This window comes from Pipra filicauda, unplaced genomic scaffold, assembly GCF_003945595.2.
Source record: "Pipra filicauda isolate LSUMZ 115617 unplaced genomic scaffold, ASM394559v2 scaffold90_size2875636_pilon, whole genome shotgun sequence".
NCBI classification, from domain to species: Eukaryota; Metazoa; Chordata; class Aves; order Passeriformes; family Pipridae; genus Pipra; species Pipra filicauda.
The window spans coordinates 1848888-1873168 of NW_024105098.1; the positions used below are offsets into that span (position 1 = coordinate 1848888).

At 57.2% G+C, this 24281-nt stretch overlaps 1 protein-coding gene and 12 non-coding genes across 13 annotated transcripts; 12 read left to right on the top strand and 1 right to left on the bottom strand.

Annotated features, from left to right (window-relative positions):
- On the bottom strand, positions 1 to 16332 carry EFHD1 (EF-hand domain family member D1). Its single transcript, XM_027724983.2, has 4 exons — positions 15941 to 16332; positions 8612 to 8759; positions 2642 to 2776; positions 1 to 1644 (listed from the first exon to the last, which is right to left on the bottom strand). The coding sequence occupies exons 1-4, from the start codon at positions 16234 to 16236 to the stop codon at positions 1510 to 1512; spliced, it is 714 nt and encodes a 237-aa protein (XP_027580784.1). The 5' UTR covers positions 16237 to 16332; the 3' UTR covers positions 1 to 1509.
- Positions 16333 to 20065: 3733 nt separating this feature from the next.
- LOC113989982 lies at positions 20066 to 20184 on the top strand. Its single transcript, XR_003541454.1, has one exon. It is a non-coding gene; the product is annotated as a 5S ribosomal RNA (ribosomal RNA).
- Positions 20185 to 20425: 241 nt separating this feature from the next.
- Positions 20426 to 20544, top strand: LOC113989981. Its single transcript, XR_003541453.2, has one exon. It is a non-coding gene; the product is annotated as a 5S ribosomal RNA (ribosomal RNA).
- Positions 20545 to 20807: 263 nt separating this feature from the next.
- LOC113989980 lies at positions 20808 to 20926 on the top strand. The gene has a single exon (XR_003541452.1). It is a non-coding gene; the product is annotated as a 5S ribosomal RNA (ribosomal RNA).
- A 229-nt stretch (positions 20927 to 21155) lies between these two features.
- LOC113989994 lies at positions 21156 to 21274 on the top strand. Its single transcript, XR_003541464.1, has one exon. It is a non-coding gene; the product is annotated as a 5S ribosomal RNA (ribosomal RNA).
- Positions 21275 to 21510: 236 nt separating this feature from the next.
- LOC113989987 lies at positions 21511 to 21629 on the top strand. Its single transcript, XR_003541458.2, has one exon. It is a non-coding gene; the product is annotated as a 5S ribosomal RNA (ribosomal RNA).
- A 241-nt stretch (positions 21630 to 21870) lies between these two features.
- LOC113989984 lies at positions 21871 to 21989 on the top strand. Its single transcript, XR_003541456.2, has one exon. It is a non-coding gene; the product is annotated as a 5S ribosomal RNA (ribosomal RNA).
- A 229-nt stretch (positions 21990 to 22218) lies between these two features.
- LOC113989988 lies at positions 22219 to 22337 on the top strand. The gene has a single exon (XR_003541459.2). It is a non-coding gene; the product is annotated as a 5S ribosomal RNA (ribosomal RNA).
- Positions 22338 to 22573: 236 nt separating this feature from the next.
- Positions 22574 to 22692, top strand: LOC113989993. Its single transcript, XR_003541463.1, has one exon. It is a non-coding gene; the product is annotated as a 5S ribosomal RNA (ribosomal RNA).
- A 229-nt stretch (positions 22693 to 22921) lies between these two features.
- On the top strand, positions 22922 to 23040 carry LOC113989983. Its single transcript, XR_003541455.2, has one exon. It is a non-coding gene; the product is annotated as a 5S ribosomal RNA (ribosomal RNA).
- Positions 23041 to 23277: 237 nt separating this feature from the next.
- Positions 23278 to 23396, top strand: LOC113989990. The gene has a single exon (XR_003541460.1). It is a non-coding gene; the product is annotated as a 5S ribosomal RNA (ribosomal RNA).
- A 237-nt stretch (positions 23397 to 23633) lies between these two features.
- Positions 23634 to 23752, top strand: LOC113989985. Its single transcript, XR_003541457.1, has one exon. It is a non-coding gene; the product is annotated as a 5S ribosomal RNA (ribosomal RNA).
- Positions 23753 to 24001: 249 nt separating this feature from the next.
- LOC113989978 lies at positions 24002 to 24120 on the top strand. The gene has a single exon (XR_003541450.1). It is a non-coding gene; the product is annotated as a 5S ribosomal RNA (ribosomal RNA).
- Positions 24121 to 24281: the final 161 nt, after the last annotated feature.

Sequence of the window (24281 nt, forward strand, 5' to 3'; positions counted from 1 at the left end):
TGGAGATAACAATGCTTTATTTGTACATTTCAGCAAAAGGAGGAATAATTGAAGACGAAATTATCTGCTTTGTTGTAAAGTATAAAAACATTTAATTATAAATATTTACCTAAAAAGCGTGATTTATAAAATATAATCTGTGAAGATATATACACAGTTTAATTCTTTAGCAATTCTTTCACCTGACATTAAAGAGTAGAGGTTTTTCTATTTATTATTCCACGCTCACAGTTTAGTGCTCACAGTTTAAGAAGCAAAACAGACAAGTGAAAAGACGACTGGTGAGTTTCATTCTGGAAAGAAAAAATAAAAATGCATGAACTGGGGCAAGAGCAGAGGCAGAATTTGAGCAAATCCATGTCTCGAGAGCAGTCTCTGAGGGAACACAGCTGCCCTGCCATGACCTACAGTGCATATACCCAGACAAGCAGTGGGCATCTTGATATTTGCGGGCAAGTTCCCCGTGTCTGCAAAAGCAGATGGCCAATAGTGTTGTGCAAGCCCTCAGAACTCAGCTCAGCTCCACGTGCTCCCCTCACTGCTCTCTGAGCAGGGGTTGCTCAGGATGCTGTGCTGGTGTCCTATGTCACGGCTCTAAGGAAATCAAACAATGTCACCTTCATGATTAACGCTATGAGCAAAATTCCAAATAGAAAACGCCAGTGTGCCATCCAATTGCATTGTCCAGCTGGCAACACCCCTTAAAAACAGATAGAGCTGCCTAAGGCTGGAAAATACAGTGAAGCCATACAGTACACTACATGTGATGGAATGTGAAAGAAGAGAAATGGTCAGGCAACTCAGTTTTCTATTCCTCGTTGCAGAGAGCCAGCTTCCTCCCTTCGAAGTCTTGGGAAACCTCGTCTCTTACTGAAGGGTTGGTTACTATGGCACTTCTGAGAAGAAAAACTGGAAGACTCTCCAACGTGCTGGGTGGCAGAAAATGCTACAGGAAATGCTAGTGAGTTTGATCCACGTCCCTAGTAACTACCTTTCTCTCTTCACAGTGTTTTCACAGTGCCTGTGGCACAGGGCTTTGAGGAAGAAGAAAAGGGTGACAACACCCAACAGCAGTACAAACGTACAGGGAGACAAGCTGTACTTTGTACACCCTGATTTACACAAGACCTCACTACTTGCCTGTAAGCAAGGAATGAATTAATACAGGATTAAGAGCCAAAGGATGTATAGGGAAGAATGAAGCAGGCAAACATGACGCTTGTCAGTGCTCACCCATGATTTGCTATCTGCTGGTTTTGCTCCAGGGTGATGAGCTCCTGGCAGCTCAGAGCAAACAGCACATACAGCTCCTGCTATTCACAGCATTATGAATGCATAGTAACTGCAAGAGTTGTGCCCTTGGAAACTCAGGAGGATCTTCAGGAGAGGAAGGCTAGTGAAGCTGTGGTGAGTTTTAGGCAGGATCCAAGCAGTTCTCTCCAGGTAGAGCCCTGATGTGGGGAACGTACCAAGTCCTGTGCAATCTCAGAGTGCATATGGGCTGGTTGGTTACTGGGTAAATGCAGATTTTAACTCCCTGAAAGCTGCTCGGCGGTGCTTCCTTTCCTCCTCTTCCCGCTTCCGCTCGTCCTGCTCGGCTTTTATCTCTGCTTCAAACTTACTGGCTGAGGAGAGGGCTTGGGCCTTTGTGAGGGAAAGAGAAAATGAACGAGTGTCAAGCCTTGCATCAGAGGGAGAGCCAGAGCCTGAGCTACGCCCAGATGAGCAACACAGAAGCGTGTGCTGCACCTCCCAGGGCTTGCTGGGACGCCCTGTCAGGATGGGTCACGTATGAATTATGCCGTAGTGCTTGGGTATTTACACCCAATACCTGTGAGCTTGCTTGGCTTTAAAAATCAACAAAAGAAAGGTCATTTACTAATAGTCACTAAGCAGTGACCAACACAATACCCTCAGCACTGGGTCATGTACATGATTTCTGTAAGCAGGCAGAAGAGCACAGGTTGTGTGTATACAGAGGGAGAAACTACTGCAGAAAACAGCTCTGAATCACAGCCAAATCTGAGAACATCATACTACACCATGGATAATCTGCAGATCAAAGAGACATTGTTTACTTGCTGGCTATTTTTCCAGCTTTCATCTCAGTACATCTGCTGTGCAATAGCTGTGTTATGCTCCTGGGAAAAAACTTCTTATATAAACAAGCAGGATTATTTTCTCTCCAAGAGAGCTTTCAAAAAGGGTGCTTTGTCAGCTTCAAATGGTGCAAAGCTCTTTCTGCCAACCCCAGGACCCTGCAGAATAATTTTGATTCCAAAGGTTACAGAGAGCTGCTCGAGAAAGAGATGTCTGAAATCCTATACTCCAAAACACTCCATTCACCACCGAACTCGGAGTGTTCTGCTTGAGGGAGGTTTTGAAAAATGGGAAACTCTATTACATTAGATTTCAGGACACTTTTGTCTTTAAAAGCAGTCAGCCAGCCAGTCCCTCAGAGCTCCCAGGGACACAGGTTGGCCAGTCAGCTCCACCAGGGTAATACCCAGAGCACAGGCACTGCATTACACTGTCCTAGTGTTGACTGATCCACAGAAAAGGCTGTAGCCAGAGCCCAACAAAATAGGGAAGGGAAAAGCTATGGCTGAGTTTTTTCCTGTTCCTCTGTGCCACACCATACCTTAGCTTCAAAGAAGTTCTTGGCTCCTTTGACTCCCTCAATGGATACATCTATCTCCGAGAGCTTCGCAAGAGTCAAGAGGCCGCTGTCCTCCTCGAGCTCCCCAGCTGCAGCTTTATGGAAAATCAGCAGGAACTAGCAAGAGAGAGAGGAAACATTCCAGTTTTTCACTGAGGCTCAGACAACTTAAAATACCAACAGCACAGGCACCTGCAGGGGGCTGGAATTCACATTTCTGAGCAAAGGAAACCAGGTCTATATAAACCAAGTGGCACCATGGAACTTGTGCTCCTGTGCACAGCCCTGTTACAGACTAAAAGCAGCAGGAATCTCACAGGAAATGAAGGTTTCCTGGGAATCAGAGCCCTGGTAAAGCACAGTTACTACCAAGCCTAGGCTGCTATGTGGCCAGAGGAAGGAGGGCACCTCTGCCCAATACAACCATAGGGTGGGCTCAGACATAGCTCTTTATGTCCCCACACTCTAATGGTGTATTCACAAGCGCCCCACCAGCTTCCCCAGCATTCTGGGGGCTCAGATCACATCCCATGACAATGAAAGCAGGGCAAAGACATCCCTGGTTCACCCCAGGCTCCCTGAACAGAGGCACCAGTGCACTCCTGTCAGAGACAACAGCAGCCCAAGTGCGTGTGTGCCCTTGTGACAGAAGGGCCTGAACAAGTGTCCACAGAGCAACTTGGTGTGAAACCTCTGTCCCACACTGGACCACAGACATTTAACAAATCCAGAGTGACCACAGCAGAGTGTATATTGGGAAGTGAATTGCAAAAGGAACAAAAAAAAAAGAGTTTTATTTCACTGCATAAAAACACTCTTTTGGTCTGTGTTTTTACAGAAGGAACAAAACGTTCCTGCTTAAAAACAAAGACCTCTGCACCACCTTCCAGCTGCCAACTGAACCCCAGGTTAAGGTGTGGAAGCTCTGTGTGTACCTGGAGAGGTCCTATAACTCCCTGCTATTCTTGGCCACCCCAGGAGGTGTCTCAGTGCTCGGAACAGCACAGAGAGAACAGAGACAAGGACAAGCACCCGGGTACAAAAGGAGGACAAGTAACAAAGCTGCGCCACTTCAGCCCAGGCCAGACGGCTGCAGGCACCAGGCAGGCTTGCCCTGAAATCCATTTGCACAGAAACATCAAACACCTCTAGCGCTGCGCTTCTCGAACTGCCAGGCTGAGGACTGCGCTGCTCCCCGCGGAGAGCCAGAGATGTCCCGGAGAGGGCAGCAGAGTCCCGGCCACCGAGCCAGCCCTAAGGCACTCCCTGCTTCAGCTGCTCGCAGGAGCTGCTGGGGATGCGAGAGTTTGGTAAGGGCTCCCCTGGGGAAGGGTGGGGGGATGACAGCAGCGCTGGCCCTCTCGAAGAGGCAGCGTCACCAGGCATTGCTTCACAGACGGCCTCGTAACCCGTGAGTGCTCAGCGCGGGGCAGCCAGAGCAGCTGGGCTTGGAGGGACCTTTTACTCCTCCAAACACATTGTAGTGGGCTGACCCTGGCTGGGTGGGACCCAGGCACCCACCAAAGCTTCTCTATCGCTCCTCATCCGGACAGGGGAGAGAAAATGTAACAAAGGTTCATGAGTTCAGATAAGGATCAGGAGAGATCACTCACCAAAATTCTGTCATGGCCAAAACAGACTTAACTTAGGGATATTAACTGAATTTATTACTAAGAAAATCAGAGAAGGATAATGAGAAGAAAAATCTTAAAAACACCTTTCCCCTGCCCCTCCCTCCTTCCCAAGTTCTACTCCCTGTCACCACCAGCGGCACAGGGAGATGGGAATGGGGGTTACGGTCAGTTCATCACAGGTTGTTTCTGTCCCTGCTCAGGGAGAGGAGTTGGAGTCCCACACAGGCTCTTCTCCCCTTGGGTCCACAGGTCCCTGCCAGGACCCTGCTCCAGCACAGGCTTCCCATGGGCTCACATCCCCCTTTCAGGCATCCCCCACAGCCCTCCATGGGCTGCAGGGGCACAGCTGCCTCCCCACATAATCTCAGGGCCTGGAGCACCTCCTGCCCCTGCTTCTGCACTGCTCTGGGGGTCTGCAGAGCTGTTCCTCTCCCATATTCTCACTCTGCTCTTTCCTGGACCCAATTACACCTGTCCAATAACTTCTTTTCCTTCTTAAATATGTTATCACAGAGTGGCTCCCACCATGTCTGCTGGGCTCGGCCTTGGCCAGCAGTGGGTCTGTCCTGGAGCCACTGGAATTGGCTCTGCCAGACATGGGAGAAGCTTCTGGCAGCTGCTCACAGAAGGCACCCCTGGAGCCCCCCTGCTCCCAAAACCTGGCCACAGAAACCCAACACACACATATGTAAGAAACTAAATGGTGCTCTGCTGAACGGGCAAAACATCCTGCTTGGAAAATACCCAAATCCTCCCCAAGACGTCCTCGCCCTCTGCCCAGATCTGCCGGGCTCTGGTGAGTTCCCCTTCACCACCACTGGGCACGGTGACACAGAGGGCTGGCAGCTCGGCTGGAATTAGTCATGGTTCCTCCTCACAGTTTCTGCTCCACCCTGCAAGTCCCACTTCCTGGCATTGGAAAAGAGCAGTGGAGGCAGCACAATCCTGAGGTCTGGTACAGCTGTCACCTGGGGAGGGACTGGGTCATGAGTACAAGTAAGCATGAATCACCCTGAAACTAAGGGATGGGGCAGCAACCCTCTAGATACGGGCTGCCATGGCCCTGAAGGGGGGGCTGAGTTAAAGGAAACCTGGGACTGAGTCACCAGCTGGGGTGGACACAGCACAGGGTCAGTCCCAAGGACCCCGCAGGGTGGGCCATGGGGCATCATGCTGGTTTCCACAGGAGCTCAGCAGCAATCCCTCCTCATGCCAGCACACAGCCTGCAGCTCACCTCACCAGCTACCTACCCTCAAGGCATTGCTTCTCACTAATTAGAGAACACCACCAATCTGCATTCAACTCCCACTCCCAGCCTGTCTCACCCCCTTGCTGGGCCCAGGACACTCCATGTGCAGCAAAGCCTCAGGGAAGTGTCAACAGAGAAGCAAAAGTGAGTAACACTGGCACCTTTTAAAGCTGTGCTCTCAAAGAGGACAACACGACCCACACCTTCCAACCCACTAACCTCACGAGTTGTATCTGCTTCCACATCCTTCATGAGCCAAGACCTCCCCCACCCAGTGCCAGGCTGGCCACTGTGCAGGGGAAGGTTTGATGGGCAGCAGCAACCCTGCAATAACAGCTTGCCAGAAAAGCAGCTGTGGTTTGCACCAACTCTGGGAGCAAACACGTGATGTGGGTCAGCATTTCAGCGGGTGTGGGGGACAGAGGGTGGATTTCTGAGGGTTCTAGATAGCAGCTACAATTAGGCATTACTATTACAGCAATTAACTCTGGTTTCCTGTGGTAGTGACAGGACTAGAGAGACAGGTGTGGGCTTTTTCTCCCCACTATACCTAACCTTTTAAGCCTAAATTTCTTGCTTGAGTCACAGAGGGAGTCTTGTGCACTTAACTGTTGATGTATTGATGGATGCTCAAAGGTCAGGAGTAGGAGGCAGCTTTGCTAAGCAGGGCCAGTGGCTCAGCAGCAGCAAGTCAGAGCCACACAAGCCTCCCTGCCAGGCAACAGCTTATCTGGGATTGGAGGACACTGCTCAAAGCAGCAGAAAAAAGTGACCTATTGCAAGTGAAAGAGGTCCCGGCCAATTCCCTGGCAGGCCAAAAGAAGAGTGTCTTGTTAAGATTCGATATTCTCTGGAGGCAGCCAGGAGCCCCCCAGTGCCCGAGTTCCACCCTGCTCCGTTCAGACACTCATTTAAACCAGGTTTCTCCTCGTGTTGTCTGAGTGCCCCAACTCAGCTTAGTCACCCTCCACATGCTTGCTCATCACCAGCAACGAAAAGCAGAGCAGGACAGGCCTATGGGACGGTTCAGGCCTCCTCCTCCATCAGGAAATCTGTCTCTCTGCCAGCCCTCCGCCCAAACAGACCAGAGAGACAGGGCACATCTGCAAAAAGGCAAGAAGCATCCTGCTCCTCTCTGCCACAGGAAGCTTTGGGTATGTGCCAAAGCTGCTGTGTAATTTGTCCCCAGAGCTCTGCCAGGGATGCTCCTCATTCCAACCCACGGGCTACTCAAGCATTTGCTTGACTGGCTTTGCATCTGGCAAGAAGCTCCACAGCACCAGCTGCCATGTGCCTGTGCCAGGAGCTGGCAGCACAGGCAGCCCTGCCTGTGCCAGGGGCCAGGCAGGGGCTGTGCTCCAAACAGGTGGCAGCAGAAGAGGAGCTGCTCTGCCACTCGTGCTGCACCACTGGTGCCAGGACATCACGGCATCTTTCAGAGCCCTGAGGATAAAGGCATTTCTCTCCCACAGGAGAGAACCCCTGCAGCAAGCCTGGAGGCTGTCCCCAGCTCTTCACCCAGGGTGAAGGGTGGCCCAGGAGGCACCTAGAGACAAGGGGCTCCTCAGCCCACACAGTGATTTGGCAATCAGTGACCTGGGGCCACGGCATGGTGCTCTTCCTGCTCCACTGGATTCTTTGCTACCCCCAGTTCACCTCTGACCGGGCACGTCTCCTTCCCTGCACAGAGCTCAGTGACAGGCTCTCAATCCCCAGATTTCCATGTCTTTCCCTTTTTCTGTAAGAGCTGGTCTCCATAACACAATCTTTGGCCTCTGTCCTCTCCTGCTGCCCTCTTGCAGTGAAAGAAATGCAACAAAACCCTTGGGACATGAAAGCAGGACACAGCACAGGGTCAGTCCCAAGGACCCTGCATGCTGGACCATGGGGCATCACACTGGTGAAAAGGGGGGAGATGGTTTGATGTACCAGCACAGAGAGATGGTGCAGCAGCTCTGTGGAGCTGCCAATCATCCCTCATGCCCCAACCAGCCCAGCTGGTCATGGGCCCCGGCCCCCCTCCCAGGCACTGCCAAAGCTCTTGGCACTTCCACAGCAAAAACTCAATGTCCTGAGCTGTGCAGAGCTCTGCACCTCATCTCCACCAGCAAACCCCCACCCCAACCCAGAGGTGGCTCGGTGAGAGCACAGCCCCTGCAGAAACAGGGGAGCCCAGCTGCTCAGGGCCCACACAGCCCTCCCGTGGGGCAGGAGGCAGGACAGCAGCACAGCCCTCACACCCAGGGCAGACTGGCCCTGCTGCTGCCTAAGGGGCTGTGGGTTAATTCAGAAAGCCACAGTGTGACATTCACTTCTGACTGAGCCAGAACTCAGTGTCTGGGAGGAGGAAATGATCACACAGGAGGTTTTGCTATCTGGGTTCCCCCTTCCTGCTGAGATGATTATGGTACCCCTGAGTGCACGCACATAACTGCTCAAATCCCCTCTCTTCCTCTGCCTGGCACAGGATCCTGGCCTGCCCACACTGCTCCCAGCTGTCTCAGCACAGTGGTGACAGACAGGCCTGTTCAGGTGTGTCCCTGCTGAGCCAGAGTGCAGCACCAAACTGCTGCACCCCCACGTTCACTCCTCGCTGCAGGGAGGGGACCAGCCCTTGCAGAGCCTGTCATGGGTGGTCACTGTGTGATGCAGAGAGGGACCCAGAAACTGGAGCAGATCCTCTCATAGCCCTGAGACCAGCTGCCCTGCACCCGAAATGAGGCCTGAGCCGCTGTGCCACAGGAGCCCATCAATGACACCTTGGGACTGAAGGGACACACCCCCTCCAGCTATAGCAGGGAGCTCTGTGAGCACTCCTGCGCAGCTGCAACAGGGCTCAAATGTGCTCCCAAAGCCAGCAGGGAGGTTGGAGAGCTTTGGCATCAGGTCTTAGTACTGTCACGTGGAGATGGAGGTTGACAACGTACTCCTGGCATGGGAAAGCTCACCAGCTTCTCCACTGCACCCCACAGCTGGAAAAACAGAGGGGAGAGGGCTCCCTACAAGCCAGAGCACTGGGCCTGGCTGCCTCCTCCCCCTGCCCCACAGCCACCTCCCTGGCTCCTCACCTCACGGAAACTGAGCTTCCCATCAAAGTCTTCATCCACCTCCTTGATCATGTTCTTCAGCCCCAGGTGGGTCTGTGGCGCTCCCAGCTTTTCCATCATCAGCTTCAGCTCCATCAGGTCGATGTATCCATCCCGTCCTGAGTCATACCTGCGGGGTGCAAAGGCGAGCGGGTCAGTCATCATCATCCCCACGTCCATCTTCCCAGAAGAGGAACCGTGCAAATGGATAAAGTCCCTGTGTGGTTCAAAGCTCGGGAGAGAGGGGAAGCTGACACAGTCAGTGCTGAGATATATTAAGCTCAGGGAAGTAGCTGGAAGCTTTCAGAGCTGTCTCACCAGAGGAAGAAGTGCACAGGGGAGCTCAGACCAAACCGCCCACGCAGAAGGAACCTGGAGGACCTCAGCTTATCTCAGTGGGATTTCCATTTCACCCACTTGCCTGTCCAGCACAAAGGTTATTTGCACGCAGCTTACACCATGCACCAGTGTGATGAGGCAAAGGCATGGCAGAGCCAGGCCTCCTGCTCATTTCAAGGAGAAACAGGGAGCAGAGACCAACCAGAACCTCTCCTCAGAAAGCAATCTTTCTCTGTAAGCCAAACACACTCCCTCTAGCTGTTAAGATCTTTTCTCTCCAGAACACTTTGGTACTACAGAAGCACCTTGCTTCATGGCAGCTGTTTATTCTGTGTACCCAGGCAGAGCAGAAAGGCAGTCCCAGGGCAGCACAGCAAACCCAGCCAGCGCCAGGGCTGCACCACAGGAAACCAGTGCCCACCTCCGGGAACAAGACTGGAGCAGGACCACACTCCCAATGCAGAACAAGGGAGTACAAGGACTCTTTGCAGGAGGTGGAAGCAAGGGGAGGGGTGCTTTAGGGACGGGGAGGCAACGAGTGACCTGCTGTGCACAGCCTGGGACCGTGCACCAATTCCTCCCAACATGTGCTGTGGGTGTGGGTACAGCATCCGGCCCACCCAGCAGCCACACTTCACACCCCCAGGGCCATGGCTGGCTGTCAGAGTCCAAAGGCTGCAGGGATGGGCCCTCTGCTATCACACAGCCCCTCAACAGCCCTCTCGTCCTGATCCTGCCCTCAGCACACAGCTGGAGGCCCACATGAGAGGGTAGGGCAGGGTCTGCCAAGCTGGCTCAGCCCTGGCACACAGCCTGCCACTGCCCCCGGCCACCACCTCAGCCCTGACAGCCTTAGATCCTTTCAACCAGGCAGTAAGGAAGCCCCAGGCATGGCTCTAAAGCTTTCCAGCAGGCAGCAGCCGGTCAAGTCTTCCCACCCCTGATCTTTCATTGACTGTTAGCTCCCTTCCAAAGAGATGAGGGCTGCAGCCATCCCAGACAGAGATGTGCACAGTTGTGGTTTCCCTGGAAGAAAGCCCTTTCCAGCGGAGAAGCCTCCCAGCCGCAGAGGAAGCTGTGGCAAAGACAGGCCCAACAAACTGCTGGCAGGCGTGGGCAGCAGGCAGGGCTCAGCCAAGAGCTCTGCCCCTGCCTTCAGTTCCCCAAACTAGGGCATCCACAACTCTGCAGAGCCCCACCACCTCCACAACCAGTTTTGATACTCTCTGTGCCTCTTTGTTTCCAAGGGTCCCAGGACCAGGAGATCCCAAATGACAGGGACATCACCCCCAGACCAGGCTGGCACACAGCTCCTGCTGCCAACCAGCCTGCACTCTCTGCACCCAGCAAACCCAGGTACCCACTAGACTGGACAGCTTTCTGAAAAACTAGGCAAGAAACCAGGCCACAGACCCGAGACATCACGGGGAGGAAACACAGCGGGTTTTTCACACAAGGAAGGTGTCAGCTAATTAAGGCACCCGATCACAGCATTACCCAGCCCAGCACTGAGATGCACTTCCAGGACATCACAGAAGCATAATAAGTGCAATATCTAATGGTCAATTTGCTTTTCTGTTTGAGAGAACAGGTGTGGGGCCCTTCCTCCGGTGTAAGGTGTTTGGGGATGCAGCACCTTGGATCAGACACAGCAGCAAAGTGTCTAATGGCAGGGAGGCACTTGGGGTTGGGTTTCTGGGGGCCCAGCAAGCTCATGCTGCCCTTTGGCTGGGTGCAGAAGCAAAATAACAGCAAGGTCTCCTCCAAGGGCTGTCCATGTGGGGTTGGGACACTGCCTGGCCTCACAGAGAAGCTTTGGATTACGAAGGTGAAGGCAGGAGGGCACAAGCCCAGCCCGTGCCCACTGTGCTCATCTCACCCTCCTGTTACATACACGACCTGCAGGCAAACAGTGGCCCAGGGGCTGCCGCCCTGAAAGGGTTAAGCATGGGGCACAGCTTCAGGGCTCGTCATCCCTGCAGAGAGGCAGCACAAAGCCAGGATTGTGAGAAATGGGGTCTTGCCAGCAGCAGGCCGTGGCAGAGCAGCACACTGTACCAGCCACACAATGGGTGTTGAGCAGGCTGGGCTGGAGTACAGCTGGCGCCGAGATGCTCCCAAAAATCAGGTTACCAGTCCCCTGCACTCGGGGACAGGCACACAGAGGGACACTGAAACCCAACGGCAGCACCCTGCAAACTGCTGCATTCCCTCCCCACCCCCCTCGCCTCCTAAAACAGCCCAAGTATTTTAGGACCTGGGTACAGCCACTCGGCTGCTGCACAGCCAGACTATTTAGGGAGAGGCATATTTATAGGGCATGAGACGAGCAGTTCATTCCCCACAGCAGCCACAGGCATTTGACACAATGGGGCAGGACCCAGACTGCACCTTGCTGGTCAGCTGGTGCTCCTGCACACCTGACCCCTCCCAAAGACCCCATCGCCTGCCTTTTGGGGGTTCATAAAACTCCACTGTCTGCTCACACACACGCCTGCAGCACAGCCCTGTCCCGGTGACTGACACCCGTCAGCTCTCACAGGCAGAGCTGGAGGAGGGCACCGGGGCAAGTTCGGTCCTCAAACACACCCAGCATCCTGGGGAGCTGCCCCATCCTGTACTCCAGGAGTGGCACAGCAAGCAGCACTCGGGTGCCTGGCCAGCCCTGCCCTCAGCCGCTGTCCTGCTGTGACACCACAGCTCTGCTTCCTTCGGGCTCGGAGCTCCCTGGGGCACGAGCCAAGCCTCGCCCGGGGGATGTCAGGCATTAGAGAGGGAATCTCGGGCCGACAGGCACAGACCTCTCACGTTACGGGCAGGCAGCTCCAGCACAGGTCGGTGCCGTGGCCATGGCAGGTTCCCCCCGGGTCCGGGACAGCCGGAGCAGCTCCGAGCACACACGATGCGAGAGCCGCGGCAGCCCCGAGCACACCCCGAGCAGCACACACACACGGGACACAGGGACACACTCAGGCAGCGGCTGCCAAGAGCTGCTGCAATGAGGATGTGCCCAGATTCCCACACTGGCTCACTTCCACCCGGACTGCAGAGCGTGCCTGGCTGGGAGAGGAAAGCAGGAGCCAAAGCGAGGGGGAAGGAAGGAGGGAATGTTTGCTGAACAGACTTGCTTGAGAGCAGGAAGTGTGTTACACACAATTACTGCCCAAGTACAAGCACTGCACTGGGGCCACGCAGGGTAGATAGGGGGTTACCTCACAGAGGAAAGAGAAAGGAGATGCCAAGGACTGCATCACCTGTAGTGACTCTGCAGTCACCTTCCAGCTGCCTGTAAAAACCCAAGCAACAAAAAAATGACAGCTGAATGAGACATAACAAATCCTCAAGGATCAAAGAGCAGTTTCTAAACATTCACACTTCTTGAGAAAAGCTGGAAAGAAAACCTGCCCTCCCTGTACCTGTTTGCTGTACCTGAGCTTCCTCCACATGCTACAGGCACCTGTACTTTAATCTACAGTTCTTGCATGCTGCAATGGCCTAAGACAGGTTTTGAAATAAAGCAGTTCAAATAATGATGCTGAAGTAATGACAATCTCCTCTTAAACATTTCAAAATCCTTTCTAAGCAGCATTTTATTCCCTCTGAGCATTGTGTTTCACCTTACATGGAGAGGGAGGTGCTGATCTCTTCTCCCTGATATCCAGTGATGGGGTGAATGGGAATGGTTCAAAACTGGTTCCTCAGGAGAAGATCAGACTGGACCTGAGAAAGCATTTCTTTCAACTTGAGAGGGCTGTGAGACCCTGGGACAGGCTTCCTAGAAAGGTGGTCAATGCCCCAAGCCTGTCAGTGTTTGAAAGACATTTGGACCATGCCCTTAATAACAAGGATTAACTTTTGGTCAGCCATGAAGCAGTCAGGCAGCTGAACTAGATGTGATCACTGTCGGTCCCTTCCAAATGGAATACTCTAGTCTCTTCCCAGAAGCTTTGGAAACAATTCCTCCGTATGAGGGTGGGGACAAGAACAGGCTCTGACCACTGGGGCTCCCCAGAGAGCTGGTCCCAGACCAGAGATACCCAATCACCCTGAGCACAGGCAGGTCTGGGGAGAGCAGGCAAGGCCAGGGGCACCCAGCAAAGGGGCTCCCAAGGGGCTCCAGAGGGCAAGGGGACATCACAGCCTCTCCCACCCGCCAGACACAAGGCACTTGTGCAACACGTGAGCAACACGTGAAATTCCCTAAACACAAAGCAATAGCAAGACTGGAATTTCTCCACTCCCTCGCACTCCACAAATGAAGCCGGTGTCTGTTCTCCTCCCCCACAGGTCTCTCGTAAAGGTCACTCCTGCCAGACACAGCCTCGCTGCCTGGCTTTCACACTCCCCTCTGTTATCTCCCTGAACAAGGATGGGACCAAGGGGAGCTCTGAGAATCCAGAAGTCCTGAGAGTTTGCTCAAAATGACTCAGGAAAGAGAGGTTATCAGTCCTCATACATTGTCAGAATAGGTAGCTAATTAGGTTGCATTATAATTAGCCTGAGCTGTAGACTTCCTGGTCCCTCTGCCAAAAAAATACCCACCCTGAGAGCTGCCTGCACCCAGCACCCCAGCAGACATCTGCACCCCATCTCTGGCAGAATGGGGCTGAAATGGGGGGATGCTAACAAGAAGAGGCTTGGACAAGAGCAGGGGAAAAGTGAGCCCAACCATGGCAGCAGGAGCAAGGAGCATCATTTCTGCTTTGGAAAAATGCCCCTGGCACAGCCAGCAGCACACAGCACCCAGATGGAGCACTGGAATTTGGGAAGTCCCATGTTCAGACAAGGCCTTTGCTTCCACCCTGTCACAGGGCAGTCACAGCTACCATCCATACCATGGGATGTCCTGACAGGCACCAGAGCAGCCGCTTTCACCAGGACCTCCTTCCAGCTGGAGCACCATTACCCAGTCCCCACCATGCACAGGACCCACAGGCTCAAGTTTAGTCTGAACTACAGATTTACAAGTTCCACTAAACTGGCAAGAAACATTTTTTCGGATGGGAAGTCTCCCAGTGGAAACCTGGCGTCCTGTGGCAGTGAGAAGATACTAAAGGAGAAAAATAAGCCTTTGAGACAGGGATGTAAGAAAGACCCTGGGTTGTGGTGGCCAGGGCCAATAAGCCATACAGAGAATAAAAGCCTTAATCACATTAACTCAAGCTCTGATTGACAGGAATTAGGGGGAACATTTCCTCTCCTCATGGAGCATGTGGCGTCAGCCAACACTTGAAAAAGGTCAGTGGCAGCAGATGGAGCAAAGACCAGATCCTCTGCCACTGCAAACCTCAGGTGCCTGTAACAGAGTGAAAACCAGGACAGATTTTTCTGTCTGCCTGTCCGGGAAGCACAAGAGGGGACCACACAGCCCACCTTCTTCCCCTTTTGGTGGGAGCATCCAGCACTCAGCTACCATAGCCCTCATAGGGCACGCAATGCTTTCCAGCTACACTGACCAGCTGATTAGCATTCAACTGCAAAGCCGAGGTTTTTCCCGCTTACAAGGCTGGCGTTTAATGAGCTCATTGTTGAAAAATTCAGCTGCATTTCAGCTCTTCCACTTTTTATTTCCCCAAACCACCACTGTTCCTTTCCTTTTCCTTATTGAGGCAGCGCCTGCTCCAGCCTCTTGCCCACAGCTTCTGGGCACTGCAGCTGCCTGCATTGTTTGTCCTCCAGTCCTCGCAGCACCACGGCTCAGCCTCTGCAGAGTGGGATCCCCTTCAAGCACAGTCAAAAGGGACACAGGACAGAGTGGAGCAGCAGTCTCGCCGGGACCACCTCCCTTCCCGCACCAGCTGCCAACACAACGCTGCCTGTGCAACAAAGAACTCCAAACTCCAGTAAGCTCACAAAAGCCCATTGCCTGGTCTCCTGCGGCAACAGCCCCGGCTGGGCACAGCAACACCCCACAGTGCTGGGAGCTGGCAGCATTCGACCAGCCTCTTGGGCTCCTCACAACAATCCCGGCTGCCCAAGGCAGCTTTCAGATAGGAAAACAAGGACCTGACAAGTTACAAAGCCCACTGCAGTCACCTCCGTAAGCTTAAGTAAATCTCCGCACCTTGCTGTGGCAGCCACCATAGTCCTGCCCCCTCATGCCCAGCAGCAGCTCACCCCCAGTCTGGCACCCTGTCTGACCCCTCTCTTGGGGCTGGGAGGACACTGGCCCCCAGGAGCTCGGAGGTTTGGGGTGCTGGAGGGAAACCCGAGCACAATCAAAGGTACCCAGGCACAGCCCAACTGCAGGAGCCAGGACAGGTCTGGAGGAGAGATAAGGTGCAAGAGCATGGCCCCAGGGAGGGCCAAGCGTTCCTGCTTAGAGAAGCAGCTCTCCCTGTTGCTACCAGCAGCTTGACTTTAACACAAACCTTCCTGCCAGGAGAAGAATCCCAGCCTAGCCCTCAGGAAGGGGGAAGCAAGAGGAAGCTGAAGCTTTGTTTGGGTGCACGGGAAGGAGCACCAAGACTGGTAGACAGGACTGTGTGAAGAACGAGGACACCGCGAGGCAGAGCCAGCAGAGCTGCTAGGGGTGTTCAGGGTCGCAGTTAAGTGTCCAGTGCCTCTGCCGGGCCCCGGGACACAGACCCACCCCGTGCCCCCGGGTGTGAGGCAGCAGCCCCTACGCTGTCGCAGCCCCCCGTCCCACCCAGAGCGTCCCCCGAAGCCGCAGCTCACGGGTGCCACCACAAACAGCCGCCGTCCCAAGCCCAGGTAGAGCAGAAGCTGTGAACTAAACACAGGGCTGAGCCCCAGGCGAACCCTACGACCCCCCCGCAAAGCACAGGGACAATCTGGGGATCAGATGGCGCTGGGAACCCGCCGCGGCTTCCTCCAGCCCGACCGCAAAACCGCGGAGAAGGGCGAGCCCGCGGCCGGGAGCGAGCAGCCCCTCTCCAGATGTGCCCCCGGGGCCGGCGCCGGGAGGGGCCGCGGGCGAAGGCAGAGCCCCGGGACCCCCGCCCCACTCACAGCCGGAACATGCGCTCCATGTCCTTGATCTGCCGGCGGCTGAACTCCTTGAACTCGGTGTAGGGGTTGAACACGGCGGCCCGGCGGGGCTGCGCCGCGCCCTCGTTGATGTCGTGCCGGCGGCACAGCTTGGCGCTGAGCTCGGCGCCCGCGCTGGCCGTCAGGGAGCTCCGCTCCGCCGCCTCCTCCTCCTCCGCCGCGCCCTTGGCCACCTCCGCCTCGCCCTCCTCCGCCGCCCCGCTCGCCTCCAGCTGCAGCCGCCGCTGCAGCTTCTGCGCCAGCTCCTCCGAGGCCATGGCCCCGCGCCGCGGCCGCGCTGCAGCCCCGCTCCGCTCCGGCCGGGCCCGCCCGGCCCGGCCCGCAACTTTATTCCCTCACTTGGAGGGAGCGGGGCGGGACGGGGCGGGACGGGGCGGAGGGAGGCCGGGACGGGGCGGGCGTTTAAGGAGGCGCGGTGGGGGCCGTGCGGCGGTTTTAGTGCTGCTCTCGGGAGTGTCCCGCACATGACCGACCTCTCACGTGTGCCCCTCCCACACAGCAGTCACCTCCGCTCCGGTGACCCGCACAGGCTGTGTCCCCACATCCTCATGCGGGGAACCCCCCGCCACATGGCCGCCCTCCCCCCCACCCTCAAAGGACAGGGTTCTCCCCAGGGCCCCCTGCACCCCACAACAGGGCGCTGCGCTGGCCCCGGGGTGCACAGGCGGCGTTCACCCCACAACACTGCCTGCACCGCTCCGTCCCGGGGGGCGAGACCAACCCCCGGCCCGGCCGGGAGCCCCCGCGGCCGGCGGGAGCAGCGGGACCCCGCGAGCTCCCCGGGCGCCACTGCAGGGACGGCGGAGGCCCCGCTTAAGAGACCCCTTAAGCCCCGCCATGCGCCTCCTCTTATCTCCTTGGTCTAAAATTAACCCAGGGCAAAGCTCAGCTCAGCCCTGCGCTCCCCCTCCTTCTCCAGAGAGCACGGAAAGGGCAGGCGGTCCCTTCCCAGCACGCCGCTGGTCCTCCCGGGCAGTGCCCAGGGCCATCCCTGCTGTCCCCCGACTCTCCCGGGGTGTTCCTCCCGGGGCTGTGTGCCCCTCGCCCGGCTGATGGGAGCCTGATGGCGTTCCCTGAGATGGGATTAGGGCTGGCGTGGGGCGATTTAGGGTGGCTGCTGATGGGATTTACCCACCGGGGAGGAGGGGGGAGGGAAAAGAACCCGCTCTGCGATGCCGCCTCCTTATGGCCCCCGCTTGCCCAAGCCTGTGTGCCGCTGGGAACCGGTCCCAGGGGCTGTTCTGTGGCTGTTTCACACCTCCAGGTGGGTAGTAACCAGCTCTCTAATGCTCTCTGATGTGGTGACCTGCAGTTGACCTTCTTGGGCAAGCTCATTCTCACCAAACCTCCTCAGAAAATGACTGTTGAGGCCATTTGCAGCCACCCTGACCCTACCTGCAGCCTGGCCAGCTCTAGGTTGGCCCAGCAAGGGTCGGGAGTGTCAGGATGGTAGGAGGGTCACCAAAGCATGAGGCACAGCAAGGCCACTGCAGGTGTATCACACCAGGACTACCTGAAAACACGGCTGCTGAGTGGAAGGGGTAATATGTGCTGTGCCCAAACCGCTTTGCCCTAACACGGTGCCACGCTCTTTCCACCAGAGGGGTATGGGGAGGAGAGAGCTGGGAGCCACGCCGAAGAACAACGAGCCCAGAGGCACTTCTGTGCCTGAAGGGTGTCCAGAGAAATGAGCAGATGAGGGTGAAACGAGCAATAGCAAAACCAGGCTGCCATCTGGTGGAAATAAAGTTCTGGGGCATGGCCACCGATGGGAGAGCGCCTCAAGGGAGGGGTAGGCGAGGCAAGGGAAAGGTAGGTAAAGCAAAGAAAGGCAAGGCAAGGGTTTACATTGCCTTGCCTTCCCTTGTCTACCCTTCCCCTTCCTTCGTCTTGGTCTGCTTACCTATCCTAGTCCCACATCACTATCCCAGTCCTACAGTGATTCCAGCTCCTGTCCTACAGTCCCTATCCCAGCCCTATCCCAGCCCATCAGTGATTCCAGCTCCTGTCCTACAGTCCCTATCCCAGCCCTATCCCAGCCCCTCAGTGATTCCAGCTCCATTCCTCCAGTCCTTATCCCAGCCCCTACCCCAGTCCTTTTCCCAGCCCCTCAGTGATCTCAGCTCCATCCCCACAGTCCCTATCGGAGTCCCGATCGCAGCTCCATCCCCACAGTCCCTATCGGAGTCCCGATCGCAGCTCCAACCCCACAGTCCCTATCCCATCCCTTCATTCCACCGCCCGCTCCGCCGCCTCGGCTCCGGCCCTGCACCTTCCCCCTCACCCCGCCGCCAGGGGGCGCTGCTCCGGGTTCCCAGGGCTGCACGCGCAGCCCCGCCGGCTCCAGACCCGTCCAATCGGGGCCCGCCTTTCCCCACCCCGTCCAATCGGAGCCCGCCTTTCCCCGCCCCGTCCAATCGGGGCCCGCCCCCAGCCCGGCCGCGCGCCCGCCCCGCCGTGTCCCCTCAGCAGGCCCCGCCCCCGCTCCCCTCAGGCGCCGCTCGCGCCGCTCCCGCCGCTCCGGGACCCGGCGGAGCCGCGGCCGCAGCCCCGGCAGGTGCTGGTGGGTCCAGGGGAGGACAGGGGGAAGCTTCTGGTCACGGCCGGGCCGGGATTTCTCCCGGGAGAAAGGGAGGAAGGCGGGGAGCAGGCGGGATCGCGGGGGCAGCGGCCGCTGGCCCGGGGTGGTGGAGGTTGTGACCCCCGAGTGAGAGGGGCAGAGGCGGCCCTGCCAGGCTGTGGAGTTTCAAGTAATATTAAAAATAAAGGCTATAAAACTGGTTTATTATCTTATCATTTTTATTCTTTTATTTTTTGCTAATACTATTTTATTGTTTATTCTCTTACTACGTTATTATGGTGTTCTTTATTCATTATTTTATTTTGTTAACGTTGTGCTATTGCCTTGTATTTTTATTTTATTCTATTATTTTTTATTCTATTACTAGATATATGAAGTTTTTTAAATAAAGGTTGGGTGTGAAACACTGGCTGTGGGACCAGAGGGGACATTAAAGCCCCTGGGGCTGGATCCACACCCAAACTGATGTGGAGCAAGGGAAGTGCTGTGGCTGGAGCTGGATGAATCCCGTGGGGAAGGGGATGGAGCTGCAGCCCAGGGGCTACAGGAGCTGCCAGGAGGGTCTCAGTCCCCCACGCAGTGGTACCAGGCACGGGCTGGGAGTGCAGGTCTCAGAACCAGCCCAAGGGCACCTTTTGGAATGGGGAACCAGGGGCTGCTCCCAGCCGCTGCTGCCGGCTGGGGAGGGGCTGTGGGCAGGTGGGGGGCGTGGGACCCATGGGGAGGGGGAAGGTGTGTGTTGGGGGTCAGGCCTCATGTGCCACCAAATTTGGGACCCCATTGGAACGGTTATGATAGCTGCTAGAGATATTTAAGTGATGACAGTGACTGATTTGTGGCCTTATCAACAGCCTTGGGCTGCACTGAGACCCAGGAGCAGCTTTTAGCTGGAGCCAGTGGGAAGCTGAGGAGCTGGAGCTGAGGCAGCAGAGCTGGAGGACACACAAAGGTGGGACTGGCATTAAAACCAGTGTGGGGCTGGGGGTGGGATAAGGACTATAGAACTGGAGTTGCAATATGGATTCTAGAAAAGATCCAGAAGCAGATTCACCTGGCAGCAGAGGGAAGATGCAGAGCTGAAGCTGAGACAGCACAGCTAGTGAGATATGAAGATTATGGGGCTGGAGATGAAATCACTGTGGGATGGATAGGGCTTCAGGGGCAGGGATACGGAGTATAGCTGGAATCACTGTGGGGAAGGGATACCAACCATAGAAATGGAGCTGAAATAACTGTACACCTCGAGACAAAATGAAGATCCTACTGTGAGAACCAGGAAAAGTTTCACCTGGCAGTGGTGGGAAGATATAAAGCTGGAGGTCAGAGAGCAGAGCTGGGAGGGAAATAAAGCCTCTGGAGCTGGAGCTAAAATCACTGGAAAGATGAGATGATGACTCCAGGGCTAAAGCAAAACGAGAAATTTGGGTTGTATTAGAGAGTACTATATTGTTGCAGGTCCAAGCCTCTTGTAGGTGGGCAAGAGCGGCGCTGTGGGGCTGTGGGGTGCCTACGGCCATACCACCCTGAGAACGCCCGATCTCGTCTGATCTCGGAAGCTAAGCAGGGTCGGGCCCGGTTAGTACTTGGATGGGAGACCGCCTGGGAATACCGGGTGCTGTAGGCTTTTGCCCCGGGCAGCGTGCCTTGTTTTGCCGTCGGGGCATTTGGGGCGGGCTGAGGGGCGCCGGGTGTGTTTTGGCGTGGCTGGTGGGGCGGGCAGGGGGGCGGGCAGGGGGGCAAGTGTGCGAGTGGCAGAGGGGGTGTCAGGCAGGTGCCTTGTCCATCTTTGCCCGTGGTGCGGTGTTTTGTGGGAGGGCGAGTGGGTGCTGTGGGTGGGCAAGAGCGGCGCTGTGGGGCTGTGGGGTGCCTATGGCCATACCACCCTGAGAACGCCCGATCTCGTCTGATCTCGGAAGCTAAGCAGGGTCGGGCCCGGTTAGTACTTGGATGGGAGACCGCCTGGGAATACCGGGTGCTGTAGGCTTTTGCCCCGTGCTGGCGGGCAGCGTGCCTTGTTTTGCCGTCGGGGCAGTTGGGGCGGGCTGAGGGGCGCCGGGTGTGTTTTGGCGTGGCTGGTGGGGTGGGCAGGGGGGCAAGTGTGCGAGTGGCAGAGGGGGTGTCAGGCAGGTGCCTTGTCCATTGTTGCCAGGCAGGTGCCTTGTCCATCGTTGCCCGTGGTGTGGTGTTTTGTGGGAGGGCGAGTGGGTGCTGTGGGTGGGCAAGAGCGGCGCTGTGGGGCGGTGGGGTGCCTACGGCCATACCACCCTGAGAACGCCCGATCTCGTCTGATCTCGGAAGCTAAGCAGGGTCGGGCCCGGTTAGTACTTGGATGGGAGACCGCCTGGGAATACCGGGTGCTGTAGGCTTTTGCCGCGGGCAGCGTGCCTTGTTTTGCCGTCGGGGCATTTGGGGCGGGCTGAGGGGCGCCGGGTGTGTTTTGGCGTGGCTGGTGGGGCGGGCAGGGGGGCAAGTGTGCGAGTGGCAGAGGGGGTGTCAGGCAGGTGCCTTGTCCATCTTTGCCCGTGGTGCGGTGTTTTGTGGGAGGGCGAGTGGGTGCTGTGGGTGGGCAAGAGCGGCGCTGTGGGGCTGTGGGGTGCCTACGGCCATACCACCCTGAGAACGCCCGATCTCGTCTGATCTCGGAAGCTAAGCAGGGTCGGGCCCGGTTAGTACTTGGATGGGAGACCGCCTGGGAATACCGGGTGCTGTAGGCTTTTGCCCCGGGCTGGCGGGCAGCGTGCCTTGTTTTGCCGTCGGGGCATTTGGGGCGGGCTGAGGGGCGCCGGGTGTGTTTTGGCGTGGCTGGTGGGGCGGGCAGGGGGCAAGTGTGCGAGTGGCAGAGGGGGTGTCAGGCAGGTGCCTTGTCCATCTTTGCCCGTGGTGCGGTGTTTTGTGGGAGGGCGAGTGGGTGCTGTGGGTGGGCAAGAGCGGCGCTGTGGGGCTGTGGGGTGCCTACGGCCATACCACCCTGAGAACGCCCGATCTCGTCTGATCTCGGAAGCTAAGCAGGGTCGGGCCCGGTTAGTACTTGGATGGGAGACCGCCTGGGAATACCGGGTGCTGTAGGCTTTTGCCCCGGGCAGCGTGCCTTGTTTTGCCGTCGGGGCATTTGGGGCGGGCTGAGGGGCGCCGGGTGTGTTTTGGCGTGGCTGGTGGGGCGGGCAGGGGGGCGGGCAGGGGGGCAAGTGTGCGAGTGGCAGAGGGGGTGTCAGGCAGGTGCCTTGTCCATCTTTGCCCGTGGTGCGGTGTTTTGTGGGAGGGCGAGTGGGTGCTGTGGGTGGGCAAGAGCGGCGCTGTGGGGCTGTGGGGTGCCTACGGCCATACCACCCTGAGAACGCCCGATCTCGTCTGATCTCGGAAGCTAAGCAGGGTCGGGCCCGGTTAGTACTTGGATGGGAGACCGCCTGGGAATACCGGGTGCTGTAGGCTTTTGCCCCGGGCAGCGTGCCTTGTTTTGCCGTCGGGGCATTTGGGGCGGGCTGAGGGGCGCCGGGTGTGTTTTGGCGTGTCTGGTGGGGCGGGCAGGGGGGCAAGTGTGCGAGTGGCAGAGGGGGTGTCAGGCAGGTGCCTTGTCCATCGTTGCCCGTGGTGCGGTGTTTTGTGGGAGGGCGAGTGGGTGCTGTGGGTGGGCAAGAGCGGCGCTGTGGGGCTGTGGGGTGCCTACGGCCATACCACCCTGAGAACGCCCGATCTCGTCTGATCTCGGAAGCTAAGCAGGGTCGGGCCCGGTTAGTACTTGGATGGGAGACCGCCTGGGAATACCGGGTGCTGTAGGCTTTTGCCCCGTGCTGGCGGGCAGCGTGCCTTGTTTTGCCGTCGGGGCAGTTGGGGCGGGCTGAGGGGCGCCGGGTGTGTTTTGGCGTGGCTGGTGGGGCGGGCAGGGGGGCAAGTGTGCGAGTGGCAGAGGGGGTGTCAGGCAGGTGCCTTGTCCATTGTTGCCCGTGGTGTGGTGTTTTGTGGGAGGGCGAGTGGGTGCTGTGGGTGGGCAAGAGCGGCGCTGTGGGGTGTGGGGTGCCTACGGCCATACCACCCTGAGAACGCCCGATCTCGTCTGATCTCGGAAGCTAAGCAGGGTCGGGCCCGGTTAGTACTTGGATGGGAGACCGCCTGGGAATACCGGGTGCTGTAGGCTTTTGCCGCGGGCAGCGTGCCTTGTTTTGCCGTCGGGGCATTTGGGGCGGGCTGAGGGGCGCCGGGTGTGTTTTGGCGTGGCTGGTGGGGCGGGCAGGGGGGCAAGTGTGCGAGTGGCAGAGGGGGTGTCAGGCAGGTGCCTTGTCCATCGTTGCCCGTGGTGCGGTGTTTTGTGGGAGGGCGAGTGGGTGCTGTGGGTGGGCAAGAGCGGCGCTGTGGGGCTGTGGGGTGCCTACGGCCATACCACCCTGAGAACGCCCGATCTCGTCTGATCTCGGAAGCTAAGCAGGGTCGGGCCCGGATAGTACTTGGATGGGAGACCGCCTGGGAATACCGGGTGCTGTAGGCTTTTGCCCCGGGCTGGCGGGCAGCGTGCCATGTTTTGCCGTCGGGGCATTTGGGGCGGGCTGAGGGGCGCCGGGTGTGTTTTGGCGTGGCTGGTGGGGCGGGCAGGGGGGCAAGTGTGCGAGTGGCAGAGGGGGTGTCAGGCAGGTGCCTTGTCCATCGTTGCCCGTGGTGCGGTGTTTTGTGGGAGGGCGAGTGGGTGCTGTGGGTGGGCAAGAGCGGCGCTGTGGGGCTGTGGGGTGCCTACGGCCATACCACCCTGAGAACGCCCGATCTCGTCTGATCTCGGAAGCTAAGCAGGGTCGGGCCCGGTTAGTACTTGGATGGGAGACCGCCTGGGAATACCGGGTGCTGTAGGCTTTTGCCCCGTGCTGGCGGGCAGCGTGCCTTGTTTTGCCGTCGGGGCATTTGGGGCGGGCTGAGGGGCGCCGGGTGTGTTTTGGCGTGGCTGGTGGGGTGGGCAGGGGGGCAAGTGTGCGAGTGGCAGAGGGGGTGTCAGGCAGGTGCCTTGTCCATCGTTGCCCGTGGTGTGGTGTTTTGTGGGAGGGCGAGTGGGTGCTGTGGGTGGGCAAGAGCGGCGCTGTGGGGCTGTGGGGTGCCTACGGCCATACCACCCTGAGAACGCCCGATCTCGTCTGATCTCGGAAGCTAAGCAGGGTCGGGCCCGGTTAGTCCTTGGATGGGAGACCGCCTGGGAATACCGGGTGCTGTAGGCTTTTGCCCCGTGCTGGCGGGCAGCGTGCCTTGTTTTGCCGTCGGGGCATTTGGGGCGGGCTGAGGGGCGCCGGGTGTGTTTTGGCGTGGCTGGTGGGGTGGGCAGGGGGGCGGGCAGGGGGGCAAGTGTGCGAGTGGCAGAGGGGGTGTCAGGCAGGTGCCTTGTCCATCGTTGCTGGTGGTGTGGTGTTTTGTGGGAGGGCGAGTGGGTGCTGTGGGTGGGCAAGAGCGGCGCTGTGGGGCTGTGGGGTGCCTACGGCCATACCACCCTGAGAACGCCCGATCTCGTCTGATCTCGGAAGCTAAGCAGGGTCGGGCCCGGTTAGTACTTGGATGGGAGACCGCCTGGGAATACCGGGTGCTGTAGGCTTTTGCGCCATCTTTTTTTTATGTCTGGCTTGATTCATTGTTTACTGCCTTGCCTTTGTTTTTTTTTATACATATTAGTGATATATACCAATACTTTTTTTGGAAATTTATTCTCTTTTTTCTTATATTTTAGATTTTTTTTCCTATTCTTTTATACTTTCT